General features: G+C 36.0%; 1 protein-coding gene across 1 annotated transcript; it reads right to left on the reverse strand.

The window, feature by feature from the left end:
- Positions 1-12,988: 12,988 nt before the first annotated feature.
- On the reverse strand, positions 12,989-21,163 carry LOC120085597. The gene is made up of 8 exons (XM_039041662.1): positions 20,729-21,163; positions 18,207-18,928; positions 15,360-17,068; positions 14,811-15,025; positions 14,046-14,667; positions 13,863-13,944; positions 13,540-13,587; positions 12,989-13,358 (listed from the first exon to the last, which is right to left on the reverse strand). Exons 1-8 carry the CDS (start codon positions 21,048-21,050, stop codon positions 13,155-13,157), a joined length of 3,924 nt encoding a protein of 1,307 aa, XP_038897590.1. The 5' UTR covers positions 21,051-21,163; the 3' UTR covers positions 12,989-13,154.
- Between the last annotated feature and the right edge of the window lie 726 nt (positions 21,164-21,889).

Below are 21,889 nucleotides of genomic sequence, written 5' to 3' on the forward strand. Positions count from 1 at the left end.
AGAATTGAATCAAAGTGGAAAAATTTCACGAAATGATCCAAAAATAAAAAAAAAATCTACCATATTTTTTCCTATTAACTTTTCTATCATTGATATTTTGCCCATGTAAAATTTCAAAGTTATCCCCAATTTTAAAAAGTTTCGAACCAAAGTCTTCTATATTCTTCTTTCAACCATATCTCAAGCATTCATTCAATATATATTCAATGCAGCACCAACATTCCACAAAAGCATCTATTTCCAACTAATATTCTATCAATAGCATTGAATAACATTAGTATGAATAGAATAGAAGGTCAATCTCAGTATTCACTTGAATTCCCCATGAAATTCTCCAATTGTTCTCTTGAAGTGTTCTCTCAGAGTTTCAGTACAACATCCTCATCGATCACTTACATCATCAGATTCAGAAATGGAGAGAATGTAAGTGATATTCTACAATATTTCTTGTCCCAAATTGCTTTCATAATAAGCGTCGTTTAGCATTAAATGAACTATCGTATAGTAATATATACACAATCATTCATTATAATATAAACGATCGTTCATGAATTACTAGACAGACGTGTAGTAAGTTATAAACGATCGTGTAGTAATTTATAAATGATCGTATAGTACTGTATAAATGATTGTTAAAAAACTTATATACGATCGCATATACAATACTAAGGGAACACTTATAAATAGTTAGGCGATCACTTATCAATTACTGGATGATTTCTTAAACTTTATGAGACATTGTTTAATATTTGCTTATCTCATTGCAAATCAATGATGCTACTTCGCATCTTTGTACAATTTTGTGGGGATTGGGATGAGTCCATAAGAAATTATGTTAGAGGTCATATGAAAGGTCTGAAAGTCGAAAATGATATAACAATATGTGAATTAGTGAGTATTATGCACCAACGACTTAATATTGATCCAGATATGTTATACACATTAAATGTTGTTAGAATTTATTGGTCTCAACTTCCCCAATTGACATAATCAATGGGAGGACCTTAGCTTTTTTTAGAAGGAAGTGATGCACCCCGAATGTCATTATTTGTATAAATTGCACCTTGCAAAAGTCATGGAGTGCACATAAACGATATGTATCAACATTGTAATCTAATTGATCAACCCATTTTAACCAGTCAAAACTTTGGGTTTGTAACCATTCTAACATATAATATTCACACCATGTCTTCACTGGATGATCATATTAAGCCATGTAACTTGGAGGATAACTGAAGTGAAGCTTGGTTTGGTCACAACAGTGAACCCAGATATACTTCACAGTTTGATACTGAACATGGATATGGACAATCTTCAGGACCACAAACTTCTCCAACACCTTACATCCATGTTCCAACCCCACCTGCTCCGTCCCACCAGTTGTGAGGCCTTCGGTTCAAATGCGTTTCATCGTTCCAACCCAACCATTTGTAGATATACCCAAACCATCAGATGGTCGATCATATGACGACCTCATCACAATACTTCATGACTGTCTGAGTGACGAGGATATGAAGGTCGGTCAAATTTTCTTTTCGAAATATGATTTGTCAGTTAAGTTATCAATGCTTGCAATAAGAAAGAACTTTGACTATCGTATAAAAAAATCAACAAAGAGCTTGCTAACTATCCAATGTTTGGTTGAGGAATGCAAGTGGAGGGCCCGTAAAAAATAAATAAAAGAAAGTGATTCCTTCAAAGTGATGAAATATCCAAGTTAACATACATGTTCTCTTAAAATGTGAATGGGTAATCATCGAGAAGCAAAAAGTTGGATTATTGGACACTTAATCAAGTCCAAATACGAACAAGTTGGTCAAAGATACCGCCCGAGGGATATAATTGAAGATGTCCGACGAGATTATGAAGTGAACATAAGTTACAGGTGGGCTTCTTGCACTAGAGAATATGGATTGGTGTTCGTATGAAGGCTGTCAGAAGGATCATATGGCGAGGCATTTAAGCTTGCAAATCTAGATACAATCTTTGAGGTTAAAGTAGAAGACGGGCAATAGTTTAAGTACGTCTTCATGACACTAGGGGTAACGACCGGATCCTTACACATTATGATCCGACCGCTACGACATGCATACTTAGACTTTTCTATCATGAAATGAGTTTTGGTGAAAATTTCAAAGAACATATCTAAATTTTTATTAATTAGATAGAAAAGCTATATAAAAAGTTTATTTATCAAAACACCAGGATCTATAAAACATTTGCGTGGTGGTACAAAATGCATATGCCTATGATAGTGAGTTTGATGGTTGGCCATTTGAGCGATGTCCAATTCTGCCATCTACGCTGTATTCTTACCTACAAAGTCTGTAAAAATATAAGATGAATATATAATATACCCAGTAAGTAGTTCTCACGTAGGGTAGTGACCAAATGCACAATCACCAGCAACATGTCATGAAAACATATGCTCGGGATAAAAAACGTATAATAACATGTAGTGGTCGGTTATGCTTCCAACATAAATCTCTCCACCCTGATAGGAAGATGAGGACTTAAGCGAAAACTAACCCATCTGATGATTAGTGGGTCATGCAGTCAGTAGGGCTAGAGTCGCATCCAACATCAACCATTAGCATAAACGTAATATTGGACTAGAGGGGTGCAACCATACATACCCTGCCAACCCATAAATTTCTCCGCCCTAATAAGAAGATGAGGACTTAAGCGGAAACTAACCCATCTGATGATTAACGAGTCATGCAGTCAGTAGGGCCAAAGTTGCATCCAACATCAACCATTAACATAAACGTAAGGTTAGACTGGAAGCATAACTTACACCTAATTAAAACTTGATTTTTAACGTAATCGTGAACAAACATCATGCATGGGGTCCCTTGTAGAGAAACGTGTTCTAAACATATAATGCAATATAACAATGAACATAACTATGCAACATAATAAAGGTACACTACCATAGAACATTTAAAGAGAGGGTGAGATAAACTACTTACCGTGATCTAGTTATTCCTTATTATTCTTTATGATTTGATTAGTAGAGCTTTCCCTTTTTAAACTAGAAGGAAATTTGGGTAGTACTTTACCCGAGCTTTTCTCTTTTAGCCTCACAGTACTTCCTCACTCACACTTACTCTCTCACACGATTCTTTGTTACTGAGATTTGTTTGAGAATGGGTTAAATCTTCAGCAAAGGGTCCTATTTATAGTAGTTTTCAGCTCTTCTCAGTGTGACAAATCATCCTACAGGTGGCTTCTTTAATTACTTAGGTTTAAGGATTCCTCTCAATAAGACACCTAATTCTTGGCTAACGTTTGCCCTTACGTCATCATTCTTTGTTTGTATTCAATATTAGGGTTTTTCTATGTATAATCTATAAGACGTGGCCAAATTCAACGCATAATCCACGCTTCTGTCCAAATCTCGCTCTCTTTGTTCTCAGAATCTCGCTCTCTCCAGCTTTCACGTTGGTTTGGCTCTCGCGACTTTCGCTCTCGCTGTCGCTGTCGCTGGTCGCGCTCTCGCTCTCGCTCCCGTTCTCGCTCTCGCTCTCGCTCCTGCTCTTGCTCTTGCTTTCGCTCCTGCTCCCGCTCTTTCCTACTGTCTCGCTAAGAATCTCGCTCTCTCCAATGTTCTCTCCAATCTCGCTAGTTTTCACGCATGGTTGCCTTCACTGCTTGTGGATTCCACTTCCTCTTTTTAACTCTTTCAAATTTTAAGAGTATATGGGCAATTAATTCACCTCCAATTCTTCCAATGAGCAGTGCCCAAACAAAAATGTTATCTACTGCCCGTTGTCTCCTGAATTAACTAGCGTCCAACTTCTAATTAGTCCTCCATGATTCTGCTCCCTCATTCATTATTTTTGGATAATGAATAAATTTCCAAATAATCGAATAAATTTTCAATTTCCAATTATTCATTTTTTTTCCTTCTAAATTTCCACCCCTTTAAATAAAATTTCGTCCTGCTTAATATTTGACATTTAATTTCCTATATGCGTACAAATCTGGGTCGTTACACTTGGTCTGTGTATCAGAGGTTTTTTGAATTGCATCCGCCCAATAGTCATTGTTGATGGGACCCATTTGCACGAGAAATACAAAGGTGTGTTATTAAATAGCAATGTATAACGATGACAATAATAACATATATCCTATCGCCTTCAGTGTTGTAGATGGTGAGAATAATGCATCAGGGACTTAGTTTATTTAAAGGCTTCGACAAGAGACATTCCGAATTTAGTGATTATATTAGATCGTCACATCTCAATTGCAAAGGTTGTCTCAAGTATATTCCCTGATGCATTTCATGCCCTATGTATGTACCATATTCGAATCAATTTGACTGACAAATTTAAGAATAAGGACATAATCCGATACTTCTACCTAACGAAGAAATGTGACGGCCTATCTTGAGAAGACTGGATTACAACAGTGGGTAAGGGTTTATCAAGTCCATTGTAGGTATGATAAGATGACGACAAATATAGTAGAATGCCTCAATGGAGTGTTGAAAGATGCACGAGAACTACCAATCACATAAGTATTAGAGCATATCCGTGAGTGGCTACAAAGTTGGTTCTATATCCGACGTACACATGTAATGACATGCACAAGCATTGTAACTGATTACGAATGAGTATTCTTAAGGAATCGAAATTGATGTTTAGAACATATCGTGTTTCCCCGATGGACATGCATATAATTAATGTGGACAATGGATATTTGAGGGGATTGGTTGATCTTCGTTTACGGACATGTACTTGTATGAAGTTTAATTGCATTGAGGTCCCGTACTCCCATGCAAAATCTACAGTGACCCTTATAAACATTAATGTTCAAACATTATGCGTAAAATGCTTTACCGTCAAGTGTGTACTTGTTGCTTACACCGAACCAATATTCCTATTGGACATAGACAAGAATTGAGTCGAATACCAGATTTTAAAGACTTTGAAATTCTATCACCACGAAAGGTAGCAAGTGTCATCGATGTCAAATCGTTAGAATACCTTCTACTGGAGATGAGCCATGTCAAATACATAGGTCTACACGATGTAATCAGAGAGAACATATCATGAAAACGTGCAGACAATCATTAATAACACCTAGCACTAGCCTATCTAGGCTCAACGATATGTAATTTGTATGCGATCAATTTGTTATAAATGAAGGGCAATCACTTAGTTATTTATGGGTGATCGCTTAGTTATTTATAGGTGATCACTTAGTTATTTATAGATGATCACTTAGTTATTTATATACAATCACTTAGTTATTTATGGTTGATCGCTTAGTTATGTGTGATCATTTAATTCGATCTATGTGATTGTTTAGTTATTTCTATGCGATCGCTTTATTATTTGTATGCGATTACTTTGGTATTTGTATGCGATATTCTAGTTATTATGTGTGATCGTTTACTCAGATATATACGACCGTTTAGTTAGTTTTGGGTGATTGATTAGTTATTTATTTTCTTAGTTAAATGTATAGTACAATTTGAATTCTATTATCATAGATATTTATTTGCCCACAACTGGGCAACATATTGTTTCCTATACAATGCCATATTAGCTTGTGTTAAGCTAGCCTTATCAACATCAGTTACACAATATTTTATAAATTTAGTACAAAAAATGCCACAGTCTAAAGACTTGCCCTCTTGGAGGGTCACCTTCGATCTCTTCCCTTCTCATTGCCCATACTTGAACCTCCATGTTGAATGTCGAATTAGACAAAAATCAACATCGAAGTTATTGCTTTGGCCACGAGCTGAAGATAATCATAAATTATGTCGCTATCGATGTAGTTCGGCATGGAGTCAAATACAAAGATCGTGCACCTCTCCAAATCAATGGAAAGCATAAACTAATGTTGTTTGATGTTGATTGGCCCAAATACGAAGTCAACATCCATCCATACTGGCTTGTATTCTTTATATTATCCAAGCACATAGTCAATAAAGAAGTGAGAGTCCACCCAAAACCTCATTTGTGTTTCACTATCCAACCAACCTTCCACTTTGCCATTCTCTGTTTCAAAACCTTCTGACAGAATCTTAGAAGCAATTCCCTTTGGCTCCATCAAAACATTCTGGGAAAGGCAAGATGTAAATACATGGTTGAGTGAAGAGTAGTTTCAATAAATATGTGAAATTTCTATACCATGAAGTTCGAATCAATCACTGTGAATCAATACTTGCATATGTCAAGTTTTGAGTGCAACTTATGATGTACGTGCATCAATAGGAGATCCACAATCTTCTCCAACAAAGAAAAATATAATTATAACTACTGTAAATTATAAATGATTATGTAGAATTATCTTAAAGATTGTGTATAATTTCCTAAATGATCGTGTAGAATTATCTTAGCGATCGTTGGGAGCTTTCTACGCGATCGCCAAAACTTTTCTATGCGATCATTTCGTAATGTCTACATGATCGTTTAGACTTTTCTATGCGATAGTTTATAAAGATTTTAACGATCGTTTAGAAACTTATAAACGATTTATTAGAATTTTCTAAACGATTGATTATGGTTAATGAATTAAAAGAAATACTCACGTCTCCAAACACCCATGTGTGTCTGCTTAAGTGTTTTGAAGAAATCTTGGTCCTAAAGGTATATATTACCGTTCGCTCCTCATTTATGGTTTTAGGATGACTTTTCCATTTCTTGCATTTATTCCACAGAACATCTGGGACTGGGAAGCATGAGTCATAAGAACTAACGATCCTTATGGAAAATTCAGGTATAGGGACCAAGGGATTCAGATTGATAATACTAGTGGTTAGTTTCAATCCTACTATAGGTGATTGAGCTTCTTGAGATTGGGGTTGAGAAGATTTAGAAGGTGAATGAGGTGGTTAAGGATCACTTGAAAGGGAGGGAGAGGGGGGGGATCACTAGAAAGAGAATCTCCCATTTTCCCGCTTTTCACATCCTCAGGTGTAAACTTGGTTGTTTTTTTCCTTTTCTAGCGCTCGTGGTCGTTTTTATCCTACATTTTAATTATAAATCGGTGATAGTACAATGTTAAGATAACTAACTTATGCAATAGCCTTACCTTGACTCCAGTGGCATCATTTTGAGTTGAAGACACAACCTTGGCTGAATTCGAATCGAAATGGCCCCTAAGATTGAATGCTTGAGTGGGGAGTTCATGTATTTCATAAGCGGTGTGATGAACTAGCTATTCACTAATAATTGGATCATTGACGGCAGTGTCCATCAATTCAAATATTGGAGACGGTTCTTGAGTTTTGGATTGCTCACTAATCATCCCAACTGGTTCATTGACATGTTCATCTACACTAGTTTGAGGGGGATATTCTTCATGTTTTTTATAGGTATTGTTACCATCATTATTATTATCATCACGAAAAATTCCCTCATTATTTTTCCTTTCATCATGACGAGTCCTTATATTATTACTATCCTGAACAAATCAAACGAAATATTTTGTTAAGCGAGGTAATCAATTAAGACTATCTAAACGATTGTTTAATAATCTTAAACGATCGTCTATATTTTCTAAACGTATTGGGTTTTATGTCCTAAAACTCGTGGTTTGTAAACAATAAACCTATTTTGTAAATCGATAAAGTTGTTATTGAATATATGAATTGCTTATTTCGTTTTTAGAAATAAATCCAATAAACTAAAAGATCCATGACTATTACATGAGTACTTAACTTTATGTGGAGACATAAGAGTGAATCAGGTTTGAGTAAATAATCAAAATGATCTATAGTATACGAATAAGGTTGGGTGCCTTATTCTGGTAACACTATTGGATGCGACCCACTTTGTAGTTGTTACAATTTGTTGTAAAGTGCTACAAACGAAGTGATCCTGATTCGTTCATGTATTGACATGAGGAGCGGGGCGTCCTATGCAATGAGTTTGCATAAGATCGGACCAAGAATTAAGTCACTCTTACTTTATAACGTTGTTTACAGTTTAATACTGACTATTTCAAAACGATAACCTAAGTAACTTTACCTTAATCCTAAGCTAACTATGAACTTATGTTTATTCGGAATTATTTGCATGGGTGAAGTTGGCTCAAAAGCGTCGGCTCAATAAGTCTCCCATTTCAGGGGTAAGACCAAGTAGATAGCTGAGGACATATAGTGCAAAACGGAATTCACTCCTACCCGCTTTTAGGGATAATAGAGAAGTTGTTCCCTTAAGTGCTGACTCCGGGTCTTGAATAAGGGGCCTCACCCTCTCATTGGCACGAGAGAGACTCAGTTTAGTGATTAGACCATAAACCAATTGTTCATTAGAGGATCAGTAGAACTTAAGAAGCAAGATGTAATCTTGGGGGTAAAACAACTTTTGACCCACTCGTTATTATGAACAACCTGTGAAGGGTTAACTTACTAATCATGGTTATATCGAGTTGACATAATATATCTACAGTGAGGGGAGTGCAACTACTGGGCTTTAGTGGAGTGACTCGGTAGTTAACAAATGGTGATTAATTGGGTTAAAGAGTTTATCCGGTTAATCGCATATCGTTAGAGCCCATGATATGTAGGTCCATGAGGTCCCCTACTAGCTCATATCAGACTAAACCTTAAAACATTTTAGAGCAAAGCATTAAATATATATGATATATTTAACCTAATGTTTAATTATGAATTAAACATAAAGAGAGAGAAAATAGGAGATTTTAAATAAGATTTGAATGTCAAGATTATGAATAGGGGAATTCATATAAATTGGGATTAGTGTTGGATTTAATATTAAATTAAATTAATTAATAATTTAATTTAAAAATTGATTATTAGAATTAAATTTGAAGTAAAATGGAATTGGTCAAAAGTGCATTAAAAGTCAAATTGTTGATTTGGTCAAGAATGCAATGAAGTCAAATTGTTGACTTTAGATTTTTGAAAGTCAAAAAGTCAAATTTGTTGACTTTGGACTTTGAGAGTCAAAACTTTGACCAAGTTAGTGGAAAGATCCAATATTTCTGAGTGGAAAATTTCAACTATTAAATTGCTAAGTGTTGTCTTCATTTGAAGACACTTGCCCCACTAAATCCCAGTTAGTAGATTTTTTAGTGTTAAATTCTCATCAAACTCAAAGTTGCATATTTTGTATGTAATGGTCTTTAAAAGGGAGTGTTTAAATGAATTTTAAAAACTCTTGGTCATAGTGGAATAGGATGAGATTATGTGATAATCTCATTGTAATTTTCTCTCAAAGTCTTAACCTTTTCCTCTCCAAATTAGTCACTCACCAGATTCCACCGTCCCGTTTTAAGTTGGAGAATAATTTGGAAGACTCTTGTGGTGGTCTACAAACTGTTCGTGAGGAGATTGGAGCGGATTTGAAGAAATTTTGGGGACTACAAAGGTTGTACTTATTAAATCCCCTTTTACTTGTTTTATTAATGCATGCTTATCTTTGTAATTAACCTAATTAGAGTACTTTAGATCCGTTTTTTCTTCTGTTGTGCATGTGTTCGTTCCATCAAAATGATCATTTAAGAATGTATAAACTATCATTTAAAAAATCCAAACGATCATTTAAGACTATCTAAACGATCGTTTAATATCTTAAACTATCGTTTACTATATTTTCTAAACAGTCATTTAAGAATATGTAAACGACCATTTAGAAAATCCAAATGATCGTTTAAGACCATCTAAACGATCGTCTACTATATTTTCTAAACAGTCATTTAAGAATATATAAACGACTATTTAGAAAATCCAAATGATCGTTTAAGACCATCTAAACGATCGTCTAAACAATCGTCTATTATATTTTCTAAACGGTCATTTAAGAATATGTAAACGACCATTTAGAAAATCCAAATGATCGTTTAAGACCATCTAAACAATTGTCTATATTTTCTAAACGATCATTTAAAAATATATAAATGATCTTATAGAAAATCCAAACAATCGTTTAATAATCTTAAATGATCGCCTATCTTTTCTAAATGATCATTTAAGAATTTACAAAAGTTCATTTAGAAAATCCAAACAATCATTTAAGACTATCTAAACGACCGTTTAAGATTATCTAGACGATCACCAAAGAATATTTAAACGATCGTTTAGAAAATATAAGCGATCGTTTAGATTATCTAAACAATCTTATAAGACTATATAAATGATCGTTACCATTTGAGAATATCTGAACGACTGTACAGAAATACATACCTCATTCAGATAATGGACTATCATCTTTATTTCGTTTAGTTATTGGCCCATCAGATGATGTTGGATAGTAAATGTATCTCCCATCTGACGAACCATGGTAGTCAAGTTTGCCATATCTTTGCAAACTTCTTTAATTTCCTTCCTAAGAACCTTGTAGGATTTGGAATGATGATGTCTTGAGGACTTATGCTGCCTATTTGATGTTTCGTCACGTGCCCTCTTATCCTTCAAGGGGTTAGTCTAAACCGACATGTAGTTACAGCTCTATGAGGTTAGTCTGAACCGGTATACGTGGTTCCGGCTCTATACGTTGCACATTTACAAGCTGATCTACATGGGGTTCATACTCTTCGTGCCCCCCAGAGGACTCGTGAGTATTAATGAAGTGTTTAACCCTTTTAATCCTTCTTTCTCCAACAACATGAACCATATTAAGTCCTTCCAGTCGGTCCTCCTTGTACCTTATCTCCTCTGCGCTAGGTACAAGTCTCGACACAACTGTAATCTGTACATAAACAAATGAGCAAGTAAGAATGAATGAAACTATAAACAAATGAGTAAGTTAGAAGCGATCAGTTACTTACTTTTTTTGGTTGGAAAACTTTATCGCTCAATGATTTATAAGATGAAGCACGAGAACAAGTCCATCTAAGAATTCTAGGAATTGCAATCTTACTGACTTTGGTGGCTATGAACTTACTTGATGTGGATACAATATCGTAAGCTCAAACCTATGATATGGGAACTTTATTACACGACATAACACACAGGTTCAATATATATTAAAGTGAATTAGAAACAAAAGTACATACCTGGAATGTAAGTGCGAATCCCTTTATAAAGTAATATAAGGCACGATGATCATTTTATGTTTTCTTTGAATCATATGCCTCATTCTTTCTGCGCATGATAGTCTTCATGCTATTCAATATACGTTTATAAAAGAGAGAAGAGCAGTCGTGATGTACAAAGACTTCATGATCATCGACAATCCCAAATATATTCACATTGAATTGGGTTTTCTTGTCTTTTCCATTCATCATCGTTTCAATGAATAGTGTCAATACAACCTTGACAACATCTTTATCATTAGTAAAATTGAACTTTTCGAATGTGGTCTCCACATCCTTGCGAGAACTATCCTTTTCTTTTGGGTTCTTCAGTCCAAGAATGAGTTATCATAGTCTTTCACCACTTGTTACTCTTTCTACTACTCGCCTAGTCGGTCACAACCTAATTATCAAGTTAAAATTGTCTTGGAAGAATGTTACCTTCTTCCCTAGAATGTTGAAAGATATAACGTCTGGGTTCACATTTGCTACCTCCCTTAACAGAAAGTGGTGCAAAAGTTGTCCACTAAAAACAAGATCTATATCCAATAGTGGACCAAAGGTTGTTTTCCTATACAGTCTCATCTGTTCTTCTGTCAACTTATTCTTAATCACAAAGGCAGTTTTGTGGACGTGGTAAGAGACTGTAGCAGAGAAATATTTCTCAGCAGGGATGTTCATCTTACCAATCTGACAAGCGTGTACATTACAACAATTAGTAAACAATCGCATAACAAAAATTAAACGATCGCATAACAGATATCTCAACGATTGCATAATAGATATCTCAACAATCACGTAATAGTTAGCTAAACGATCGCATAACAGATAGCTATGATATAAACCTAAACGATCACACAATAAATATCTCAACGATCACTTAATATTCTCTATTCTATCGCTTAATAATATCTAAATGCTCGCTTAATATTCTCTAAACGCTCGCTTAGTATTTTTTATCTGATCACTTAGTATTCTCTCAACGATCAATTTCGAATGAATACGCGATTAAACCATAAAAGATAGTCAAACCTCGAATATCAACATGCATTCTTCAAGAAGAAGAGTCTGATATCTTTCAAATCACGACGACAATGGCAAGTACGTAGAAACGACTAGCGAGAATCCTGCAAGGAGTGCTCAACTAAAGTTCGAAGAGAAAACAAGAGAAAATTTGAAAGAAAATTCTTCGAAGAGAAATGTTTTGAGAAGGAAATGAAGGAAATAAAGGGACCTATCATTGTAAAGTATTCGTAGAGGTGCGCGGATACCAAACGGTATGAAGGTTTTTTAAAATTGTGGGTAATTTTGGAATTTCGTATAGAATAGATCATTGGTAGAAAAGATTTTAGTTTTGAGGCCATTTTGTGAAAATTTTCATCCATTTTTAAGTTTACTAATTAAGCAACAGATTTGACAATTTTTTTTAAAAAAATAATACAAATAATACGTGGAGTGGGTAATCATGGTCAGACTCTAAGACTGATAATATAATTTTATATCAATTGAATTATATTATTCATGCTAGTTAAATTTGGCAAATGCTATCATCTTAGATAGATATTGTAATTTTTCAAGCATAGTTTTTGAAGATATTCCTATCATTTCAAAAGACGTTGCTTGGATTCCACCTTGTAAATCGTTAAAACTCAGAAAAATAAATAAATAAATAAAGTATTGGTTTTTTTTTTGCCGTGAACATGTAAACGTATTGCACTAAGAATAAATTTTGCAATTTTTGCCTACTATATTTCATTTGAAAAGTATGTTTAAAAGGTATATTTTAATTCGTGTTCTAGCGTTCATTTCTTCTTAGTTAGAGAATTTTTTACTCAATTATACCTGAGTCGACTTTGTGAAATAAGATTTACTTTTGTATAAAACTTGATTTTCATTATAATTAGTGTTCCTTTCTTACTTTCTGAAAATTAGTTGTTTCACCTGAGCAATGAATGCATTTTCATTACATTGAAGAAGGTTTGAGAAGACGTTAGTTTCGAGAAAAATAGGCAGGCAGATGATAAACTCACAGTCAAAATTTGTATGTTCCATACAAAATTTACACTCTCGTCTTCGTCTTGCTTATAAAGATAGCAGCGAGAGTAGTTCAATAGTCTACATTGAACTATTTGGCACAAGATTGCGAGCAACCGTATTCAAACCCATTCGAAGTTTGTTTCTTTGGGAAGAACCAAGGCAATCAGGCTATCTGGTGGCCCTAGTGGAATTGAGAGCAGAGAACACGAGTCCTGTGAATATGGAAGTATAAAGAGAAGCCTTGTCCATAGTGATTTAGTGGCCGGTATCTTTATTACTCCCGCACAATCCCTCTGCTTCAAATACGATACAAAATCTTGAAACTGCCAAGATTACAGGGTGTGATTGTTAAAATGTTACTGCATATCGCAATGAATAAACAGCCATGCTTGTATCTCTAGAACAATCAAATGACAAATATCACAAGTTACTAGGAAAATGATTTACAATTTTTTCCAAAGCTCTAAAGCAAATGAGACAAATTTGAAAGGAAGAGATGCTTACTCCTTTATGGTCTCCACCAGAAGATGGGATCAGCTGACATATCTCCCTCTAAAGAAAAAATTAAGAGGGGGAAATAGTTAGAAGTGAATACTAAATAGCTTTAGAAATGCGATAATTAAAAAGGGGAGATAAAAACGGCTTTGCATCTACTAGATCTAAACCTAGTTTGTCCTCGTTCATACTTCACAGTAGCAATGTTATTACAGGCTACAGTGAGGGGTTCTTTCCTCTTCTACTTTCTATTTTCTTTTTTTTTTTTAAATTCCTAATTTTTAAATATTTTCCCATCGGAAGGATCTTCATCTCAAGAATGAGGCACTTACTTTACTTGGTGAAGTGCTGGTGAATGTCGACTTCACATGCCTAAAATCTGTGCGTTTGGTCATATCTAATTTTGCAGGCCACCTACACCAAGAAGAATTAAGCAAAATACCAGCAGAAGTAAGAAGAAGAAGAAGAAACAGATGCTGAAATAGAAGAGAAAAACGAAGAACCCGAGTCTTTACTCAATAGGTTCTGGACCAGCATTTAAGTATTTGCAAGTTTGGGAGTCCACTCTTCTTGCATAAATTGTACAGTACTGAACCCCGCTTTTACAAAGTGCTCCTTGCCATTGATACAGAACATGCTGGCTACAATTTTCCACTTCACTGGTTCCTGTGGCAGCCAGGGGTGGAGGTGGAGGCGGAGGAGAGCTGGGTGGAGGAGGAATATTAGGTGGTTGTGAGTGAGGCAAAGGTGGTGGAGATGGAGGCATAGGAGGAGGTATATCAGGCTGGGAAGGTGGTAGAGATGATATTGATGGCGGAGCAACAAGATGGGGGAAAACATGGTCTAGATGCTGCTGCATCGGAGTTCCTTGTATCTGAGAAAGAGGTGTCACGGAAGCAGGTAAAAAGGGAGGGCATGCAACAGAATTACCCGGAAAAGTATTAGGTATAACACTTGGTGATATTGGATTTAAAGGCAAAGGATGGTTTAAACCCCTTGCATCCCAAGAACTGTTTGGAGGAGGGTATGGAGATCGAATAAATGGAGGTGGCTGAATCTGAGGTGGAGGTGGTGGAGCCGGAGGTCCCATTGTTGATGTGGGCAAGCATGGAATCGTTCCAGACACTACGTGGACACCTAAATAGGATATCAAACCATTAACTGAATACAGTGGCAAGAATTAAACAATTTTCATCAGTTCCTTTTTATTTCTTTTTTAATGTGTGTGTGTGGTGGGGTGGGGGTGGGGGGTGGCGGAAGCCACCATCTGTAGATTTCACCTTGTGGATGATCTATCAGCAGGTTTCGGTCACAAGCATCAGTCCTCCCGACCCCTATTTCAAGCATCTCTGTATGACCAGAAGGAGCCCAGTTTGACTGATAGGAATATCCACCTTGCTGAGGTATTGCATGATTCTCAAGTAATATTCTGGGAGATGGATCACAACTATCATGGTTCCTCGGGAAAGGTGTTGCATGGAACCTTCCTGGAAAACTTTTCAAATACACAAGAAATATTTTAATGACAGGCAATCCAACCTCAACAACAGATATTGTGGGAGCAAGAAAGAAGCAAAATGGAAGACAGCCGAGTGTAATTGAAATTAGGAAGTAATAGCTGACTAAACATGATAGAAAGATCCCAAACGCTTTAAGAATACAATCAAAGGGAGAAAAAGTCAAACTTCAAGGTAGGGGAGGAGGGACCTGAATCCAATGCAAAGGGAAATTCCAGGACAACCACTTTGTAAATAAAACTGAAAGCTCCTGAAACACAATGAAAAAATCTTCTACCAACATGAAACAGAGAAAGTTTGAGAGGGAAAAACCTGAATTCTATTCGAAGGAAAATTCCAGGACAACCACGGAGATTCTTCAAGACGGTGATTGCAGCATCTACACAACTGCACTCAACAAACCAACCACATCCCACCTGTACACTTGCCCGAGTCATCCTCACAACAGACCCAATATTGGTGATGGCAAGATTACAGATCTTCATCAATTCTTCGTCAGTGACAAAAGGAGAATTATAATTTGGAAAAGAAACCCAGAGAGTGCTAGTAGGAGTTCTGTCTTCTTCCCTCATTGAAGCATTGCAACTTCCAGATATGTAGTTTTCAAAATAACTTGAATTCTGATTGATGTTGTATTTCGCACGCAGTGTATAGAGCAACGAAGATAGCTCTGACATTCTTGTCCCAAAGTCGGGACTCTCTGGGACCATCAGAGCATGAGGTGACCCAACCATACTACTAGGCACGTTTGCAGGATTGTTGCTTCTGATGTTACCACCAATAGGGGCACAAGTAGATCTTCCACCGTCTAGATAAGGTGCAACAATATTCGTTTGTCCTGCATTTGGAGGTGTCCAGTGAATATTCTTTTCCCTTCGATGTTGTCTGAGATGTGTCATTACAACTGCAGCTTCTTCCGGAGTCTCAAATTCCATCAGCAATGCTCCCTCATTGACAAGATCAGAGACCATGTATGGACCCTTGTTAAGCGCTTTCCTTGTCTCATGCAGAATCTCATCCTTCACCCAGTAGCTCAAAACATTTCCAACATAAACATGCAAACTGGAACCAACTGCAACTCCGTGGGTAGAGCCTCTAGTCCCTAAACCAATATCCATGAATTTTACACACCATTGAAATTGTCCACGCAAATATTCACGTGCCCTTATGGCATCAATGATGTGACCGTACTCCACTACTGCAAACCTTTTTAATGGAAAGAAGAAAAAATGTTCAATGTAACCAAACCTCTCAAATTGATACCTTATGTGAGCTTCAGATGCCTCTGGGCCTAAAAGACCCACCCATAGCTGTTTGGAAGCAGAGAAGATATCCAAGGCTGATGGATCTCCATCAGAAAACCACAAACTCTGAGAAGTTGTAGTACATGGCACTGATAGTTGATGTCTAGGAGGCAGAAGATCATTATTGATATCTCCAGTAGACAATCTCTGAGCAGGAAAGTTGCGATCAACACTCAAAATTTGATTCCCATCAATTGAATGCTTTGGGCATTCAAAAGAATTGTTGTGCAGGTCAAATGATGTTTTTGCATAAGACAAATGATCATGCTTGCTTGAAGGATCCTGCGACTGTGGCAAACTGCAATGTACCAAACCTCCAGGCTCCTGAACATCAAAGGCCATGGGTCTCAAGCCGCCAGCATCAAAATCAGAACACGTGCTGTGCTTGCAATCAAGAGGAATTGATGAAGAATGTTGACCAGAAACTTTATCATTGACACCATCTTCAAGGGAATCACAATGTCTCAATTTTCTCCTTTTATCAGATAGTTCCATGGAAATTTCACATCTATTACGAGTAGAATGCTTCAAGGAATCAGGCATTTCCTCATCTATATTCACTTGACTATCTTCATTGTCCATTAACTCAGAAAATGATTCAAAAATTCCTTCCAGTGCAGATCTTACATCTGCTAAAGCTCTAAAGGATGGCAGGTCACAGAGCCTCTTGTACTGTGTAAACATCCAGTTTCGAAATGATTTATCTTTTCCAAGGACCTGCATTCAAGAATCCCTAGTACAATGATACATGAATGAGAGGGAAAAAGGATAAAAAAAGTCTTGCATTATGAGCCATATGTGACAGTATATTCCATCATTAGCTTCAGCGAGTGGACAGAGAGAAAGAAGAAGATGACAAGTAGTTCATCGACCGATAACTAATGGTTATTAAGAATCCCTAACCAGTGATCATTAAAGCAAACCAGGGTGCTAGTGTGCATTAATGTGGGAAAGCAATCAATCAATCAAAAGTTAAAATTAAAAAATAATAATAAACACTGTAATATACATAGTAGACTGATTTTTATCTGCCAATATGGTCGTTAGATTTTTTTTTCTCAAGTTCCAATGCATTTTTGAAAAAACCATTTTCAGTTTATCTTATTTAGTCTCTCATTATAAATGCTTCTTGTAATTGCCTATTGGCTTTTGGGGTTTCCCCTATTTCAAATATCAATGAAATGTTTCTTATCTAAAAAAAAAGCAAAAGAAAAACCATGAAACACCAACCTGCCCAGCCCCCTAAGCAGATCATTGTCCGAGAAGAAGGGACCAAAACTCAAACAAATAAGGAAAAAACTGATCAACTGCTGACCTGACAAGATGTCAGTCAGTCTTTTGCTGCACTTATCCACCTACCACAACGGAAAAATAATAACAATTGCTTAGCATCCCCCCTCCCCCCCTCCAAAACCAAACACACACATTACAGCCTCTGTTAATCAGCCAACTACGGAAAAATAAGAGGACCAAACGGGGAACGAAACCTGTTAGGCTGTTACGACCAAAAACATTGTCTAACATTGATCCAAATCAACAAGAAAAATTATTAGATGTGACCACACACTGTGCTAACGCCCTTCTAAATATTTGATACATGGTTAAACCATAATTTGTATTTCTCGCTAACATTCAGTGGCATAAACCTGTCAGCACATTATTCCAACCTCAAATAATTTCTCTAACTATAACATTTTTTTTAAGAGACCAAACCTGACAAATAAACAACTTTCAGTGAAGGCAAAGATAAGTAGCCACGATAGTGGAGTGGAGTCTAAAAGGTAAATTGTCTGAATGTATAAGGACACGGTAAATAATACTACTTTAACAAAAAGAAAATCATTGTAGGCATTACCAAGCTCAACATGCAGTTTCTTGAAGCAGATGATGCATCAACAGAGATGTCGCTACTGACTGAAACTTGCTCCTTAACATCATCCTTACAGTAATTGGGGCTTGTGCTTGTCTTCTTGTCACTTCTTTTATCCAAATGATGGGTGATGTCAACATCAAGCCCAAGTATAATCTGATTTAGAAAATACTGCCCGTCCTTGTGAATTACCTCGGCAGACATATTGAAAAGCTCAAAGCAAGCTGCAGCTAAGTTTTTAGGATAATGAAAAAATAGCCAGAGGAGACTGATAGCACGTAACTTGGATAGCCTAATCACGGGCAAAATATTTTCATCAGTATATTTCTGCTTTAACTCAGTGAAAACATCAGCAGAATCTTGAATTTTAAGAGCTTCTTTATCTACAATCTGAAATATATCTTTTCCCTTAAAAGATGACACAAAGAAGGTGAAAACATTCTGAAAGACTTCAAAACAAATGCCTCTGATGACAGATGACGTAGGTGCCTTAGATATTACAGCAGCACAAATATCAACTAAACCAATAATACAAGCCCTTGCGGTCTCAAACGCAACATTATCAACATCCTCCCCATTATTTATTATTTCCAAGCTCTGATTGTGCATATTGATGATAACTTTTGTTGCAGCTTCAAGAGCAGTTGGACAATGAGGTGCATATCGAGGAATAAAGTCAGCCACAATACGCTTTACACTGGTGCACCCTGCAAATTACATGCACATGGCAACGCAGATGAAAGAAAGACCCAAGGGCAAGAAATATGACCAAGTACATTCTCAGGCTAGCCGTTGGGATTTGAGCTGAATGTATCATTTTTTTTTTCATTAAAAAAAAAATCCAGTCTGTTCATTTCCCAACCTGATTTAAAATCCAACACTAAAAATGTGGTCAGTTGCTTGATGGTTCACACTCTCATATGATACTAATGGCAGTATGGGTCAAAGTATGACCTAGTTTGGGATTGCGGAGGCTGTGAAAATAAATGTTGTCAATTGTGCTAAAGTTAACTGTAATATTAAGTAATTTTCTTTTTTTTTTTTTTGTAAATTTCTATTTTAAACATGAAAAAGTAAGTTGTATTTTGTAAATTAATAGCAAACAAATGAGATTTAACTGTAATGTCTGAAGTAGACACAATTTTATTTATAAATTTAAGATAATAATTAAAAGCGTTACATACAATTGTATCAACAAAAGCATAGAGCTGAGGATGAGAAATTCTTCTTCTTTTCAAAGAGCAGAGAGTTAAGCAATGGTAGAGACTAGAAAACTCGGTGGTGAGAGGTCTAGAGGCCAAAAAGACATGTTAAAAGTGTTGACCCATGGTTGGGCAGGATGGAGTCAGAAGGGTTTCTTTTTTTAACAACTTTCATCAAGAAAAAGATGAAAGAATACAAGGGCATACAAAAAAAACAAGCCCACCAAAAGGGAGGCCAACTAAAGAAAAAGGCTTCAGCTATACAAAATAGTGTCTATAGAGTAATTACAAATAATTTTCAAAATCGAAACCCAAAGAGAAACATGAAATCTATCGAGGGACCATACATCATTGGGATCCCTCTCCAACCGTCTAAAAACTTGGTTATTCCGCTCACCCCAAAGGTCCCACAATAAAATACACACCTCAAGAAACAAAAAAAAGCAACCCTTCTCGTGAAAGGACGGATATAAGAGGAACTCCCTAATCATAAAAGTAGAAGATATGGGATTGGCCAAAGCAGTGATTTGCAGGAGAATTGAGAATTTTTTATATTATCAATCTAGAGAACCCTGTGGAGAAATGATGTTGTCGTGAGAGGATTAAATGGACAATTCTGAAAGATATTGAGAGACTCCAGAGTTTTTGGGAATCCACTTTCAAATGTTACTATTAATTAGATTTTACAAATCAAAGACTTGAAAAGGTGATTTTATTTAAATTAATGTATAAAAGGTTATACCAGACAAACAAAAAAAGGGTTAAAATTGACCCAAAAACACATTAATGGCCTCCAAAATCAATGTAAAACGGTGCTTAAACGGCCCCCACTGTGCTTTATACTCCCATTTTAATTCATTGTCGAACGGACTTCATATGTTATTCTAATGGAAATTGACGGAAGAAGTAATTTTAAATACTAAAGCAGCATCAGAAAGAAGTACTCCTCTGCATATATATAGATTCAAACGCGTAGAATGTTGTTGCTATTTGTTTAGGATTTCTTGATAAACAAAATGCGAGCGTAAAATAGAATCAGCATCTAAAGTTAGGACGAGTAATTGGTTTCTAGTCTAATTTCAAAATACACAAGCAAGAAATGCGAACTCTCCAACAATACTCAAAGACTTCAAATATATAAATTGCTTCAAGGGGGAAAAAAAAGTTCTGGGACACATAGGAAGCGTCCTCCAGTTCGTAAGAGTTGTGAAACCCTAATTCGACACTTCAGAGATTGAAATATAATCCTATGATACTGGAAATGATACAAAATGCAAAGAGGGAGGAAGAGAATCGAATACTGACCTCTCGAAGCAGTGATGAGAGAAAGATACGCCTGCTCAATATCAGGTGTGGGAGCGCCCTTCTCTTTCTGGGAAAGGAAAAACCTAATTCGCTTAAAGCATCCATAGACGCTTCTAATTTCATCTCTGTTCCTTCTCCTGAGGAGAATTTCGGCTTGGGAAAGCTGAGGTGGAGTGGGAGGCGATGGAGCGGCGGAATTCTGGTCCGTGACTGGGATTTGCGGTGGCGGTGGCTGAGGCAACTGGGGAAGTGGGGGCGGCTGTTCTGGAGCGGGTGGTCCGTAGTTCCGGCGCTTCTTGAGAGGCTGCTCCGCCGAGGCCATGGCCCACTGCGAGAAAAGAAAGAGGCGCGCGGGGTCTCAGATAATTTTGATGACAGTCAGGTTAGGGATTCAAGTGCTTTGTGGGCCCACTTTGCCTTTCACTCGCCGACCCTGCTTATCAAGCATTCACCCTTGGGATTTGAAGTAAGAAATTTATTATTATAACTTAGTTATAATAGTTTCTGTTTGATATGTAAATTATTCTAGTTTAAAAAATAAAAAATAAATATTATAGCAAAAAAAAAAGAATGAATGTAAAATAGTAAAAACAGTAATAAATAGTGAATATTGTAGTAAATGAGAGTTTTGAAATAATGTTAACTATAATTAACTGAAGAATACAAATTAATATTTATGGAAGTAAATGATGATTATTATAATTTTATGATAGTTTTCGCTCCAACACATCTTAAGACTTCTCTCCAGTTCTTCATTTCTATGATTGAAATTATCTTTTTTTTAAAAAAAAAAAAGTTAAAGAAAAAAAATCATGGTATTTGTAATAGGTCATCGTCGCAATCGTAATTAGATTGGCGTTCTATAACAGAACAATTTTATCCAATATTTTTTATATCCTATTTTATATTTTACATTAAATAGTAATCTTTTTTTATATCCTATTCTATATTTTACATTAAATAGTATCTTATACTGATTTATTGAATTAATATGTAACTTTATTTAATGCTTAGTTTGGGATGAATGTTATTCACCAAATTATGTGAATTAGATGAATATTAGGCCACATTTACCTTAGGTAAAACGTAATAAATCAATAATAATTTGAAAAGCAGATCTATTTGATTACGTTTGGTGTTGTTTATTTGTATTCAATATTC

This window comes from Benincasa hispida, chromosome 9 (genome assembly GCF_009727055.1).
Source record: "Benincasa hispida cultivar B227 chromosome 9, ASM972705v1, whole genome shotgun sequence".
NCBI classification, from domain to species: domain Eukaryota; kingdom Viridiplantae; phylum Streptophyta; class Magnoliopsida; order Cucurbitales; family Cucurbitaceae; genus Benincasa; species Benincasa hispida.

Bases quoted from the DNA above. Each gene is read 5' to 3' on its own strand.
- LOC120085597 (XM_039041662.1), bottom strand. From the start codon at position 21,050: ATGGCCTCGGCGGAGCAGCCTCTCAAGAAGCGCCGGAACTACGGACCA. The intron at 17,069-18,206 runs GTAATGCCTACA...TCTTGAATGCAG, and splicing joins GAAACTGCATGTTGAGCTTG to GTCCTTGGAAAAGATAAATC. The intron at 13,359-13,539 runs GTAAGCATCTCT...TAATCTTGGCAG, and splicing joins CTGGTGGAGACCATAAAGGA to TTTCAAGATTTTGTATCGTA.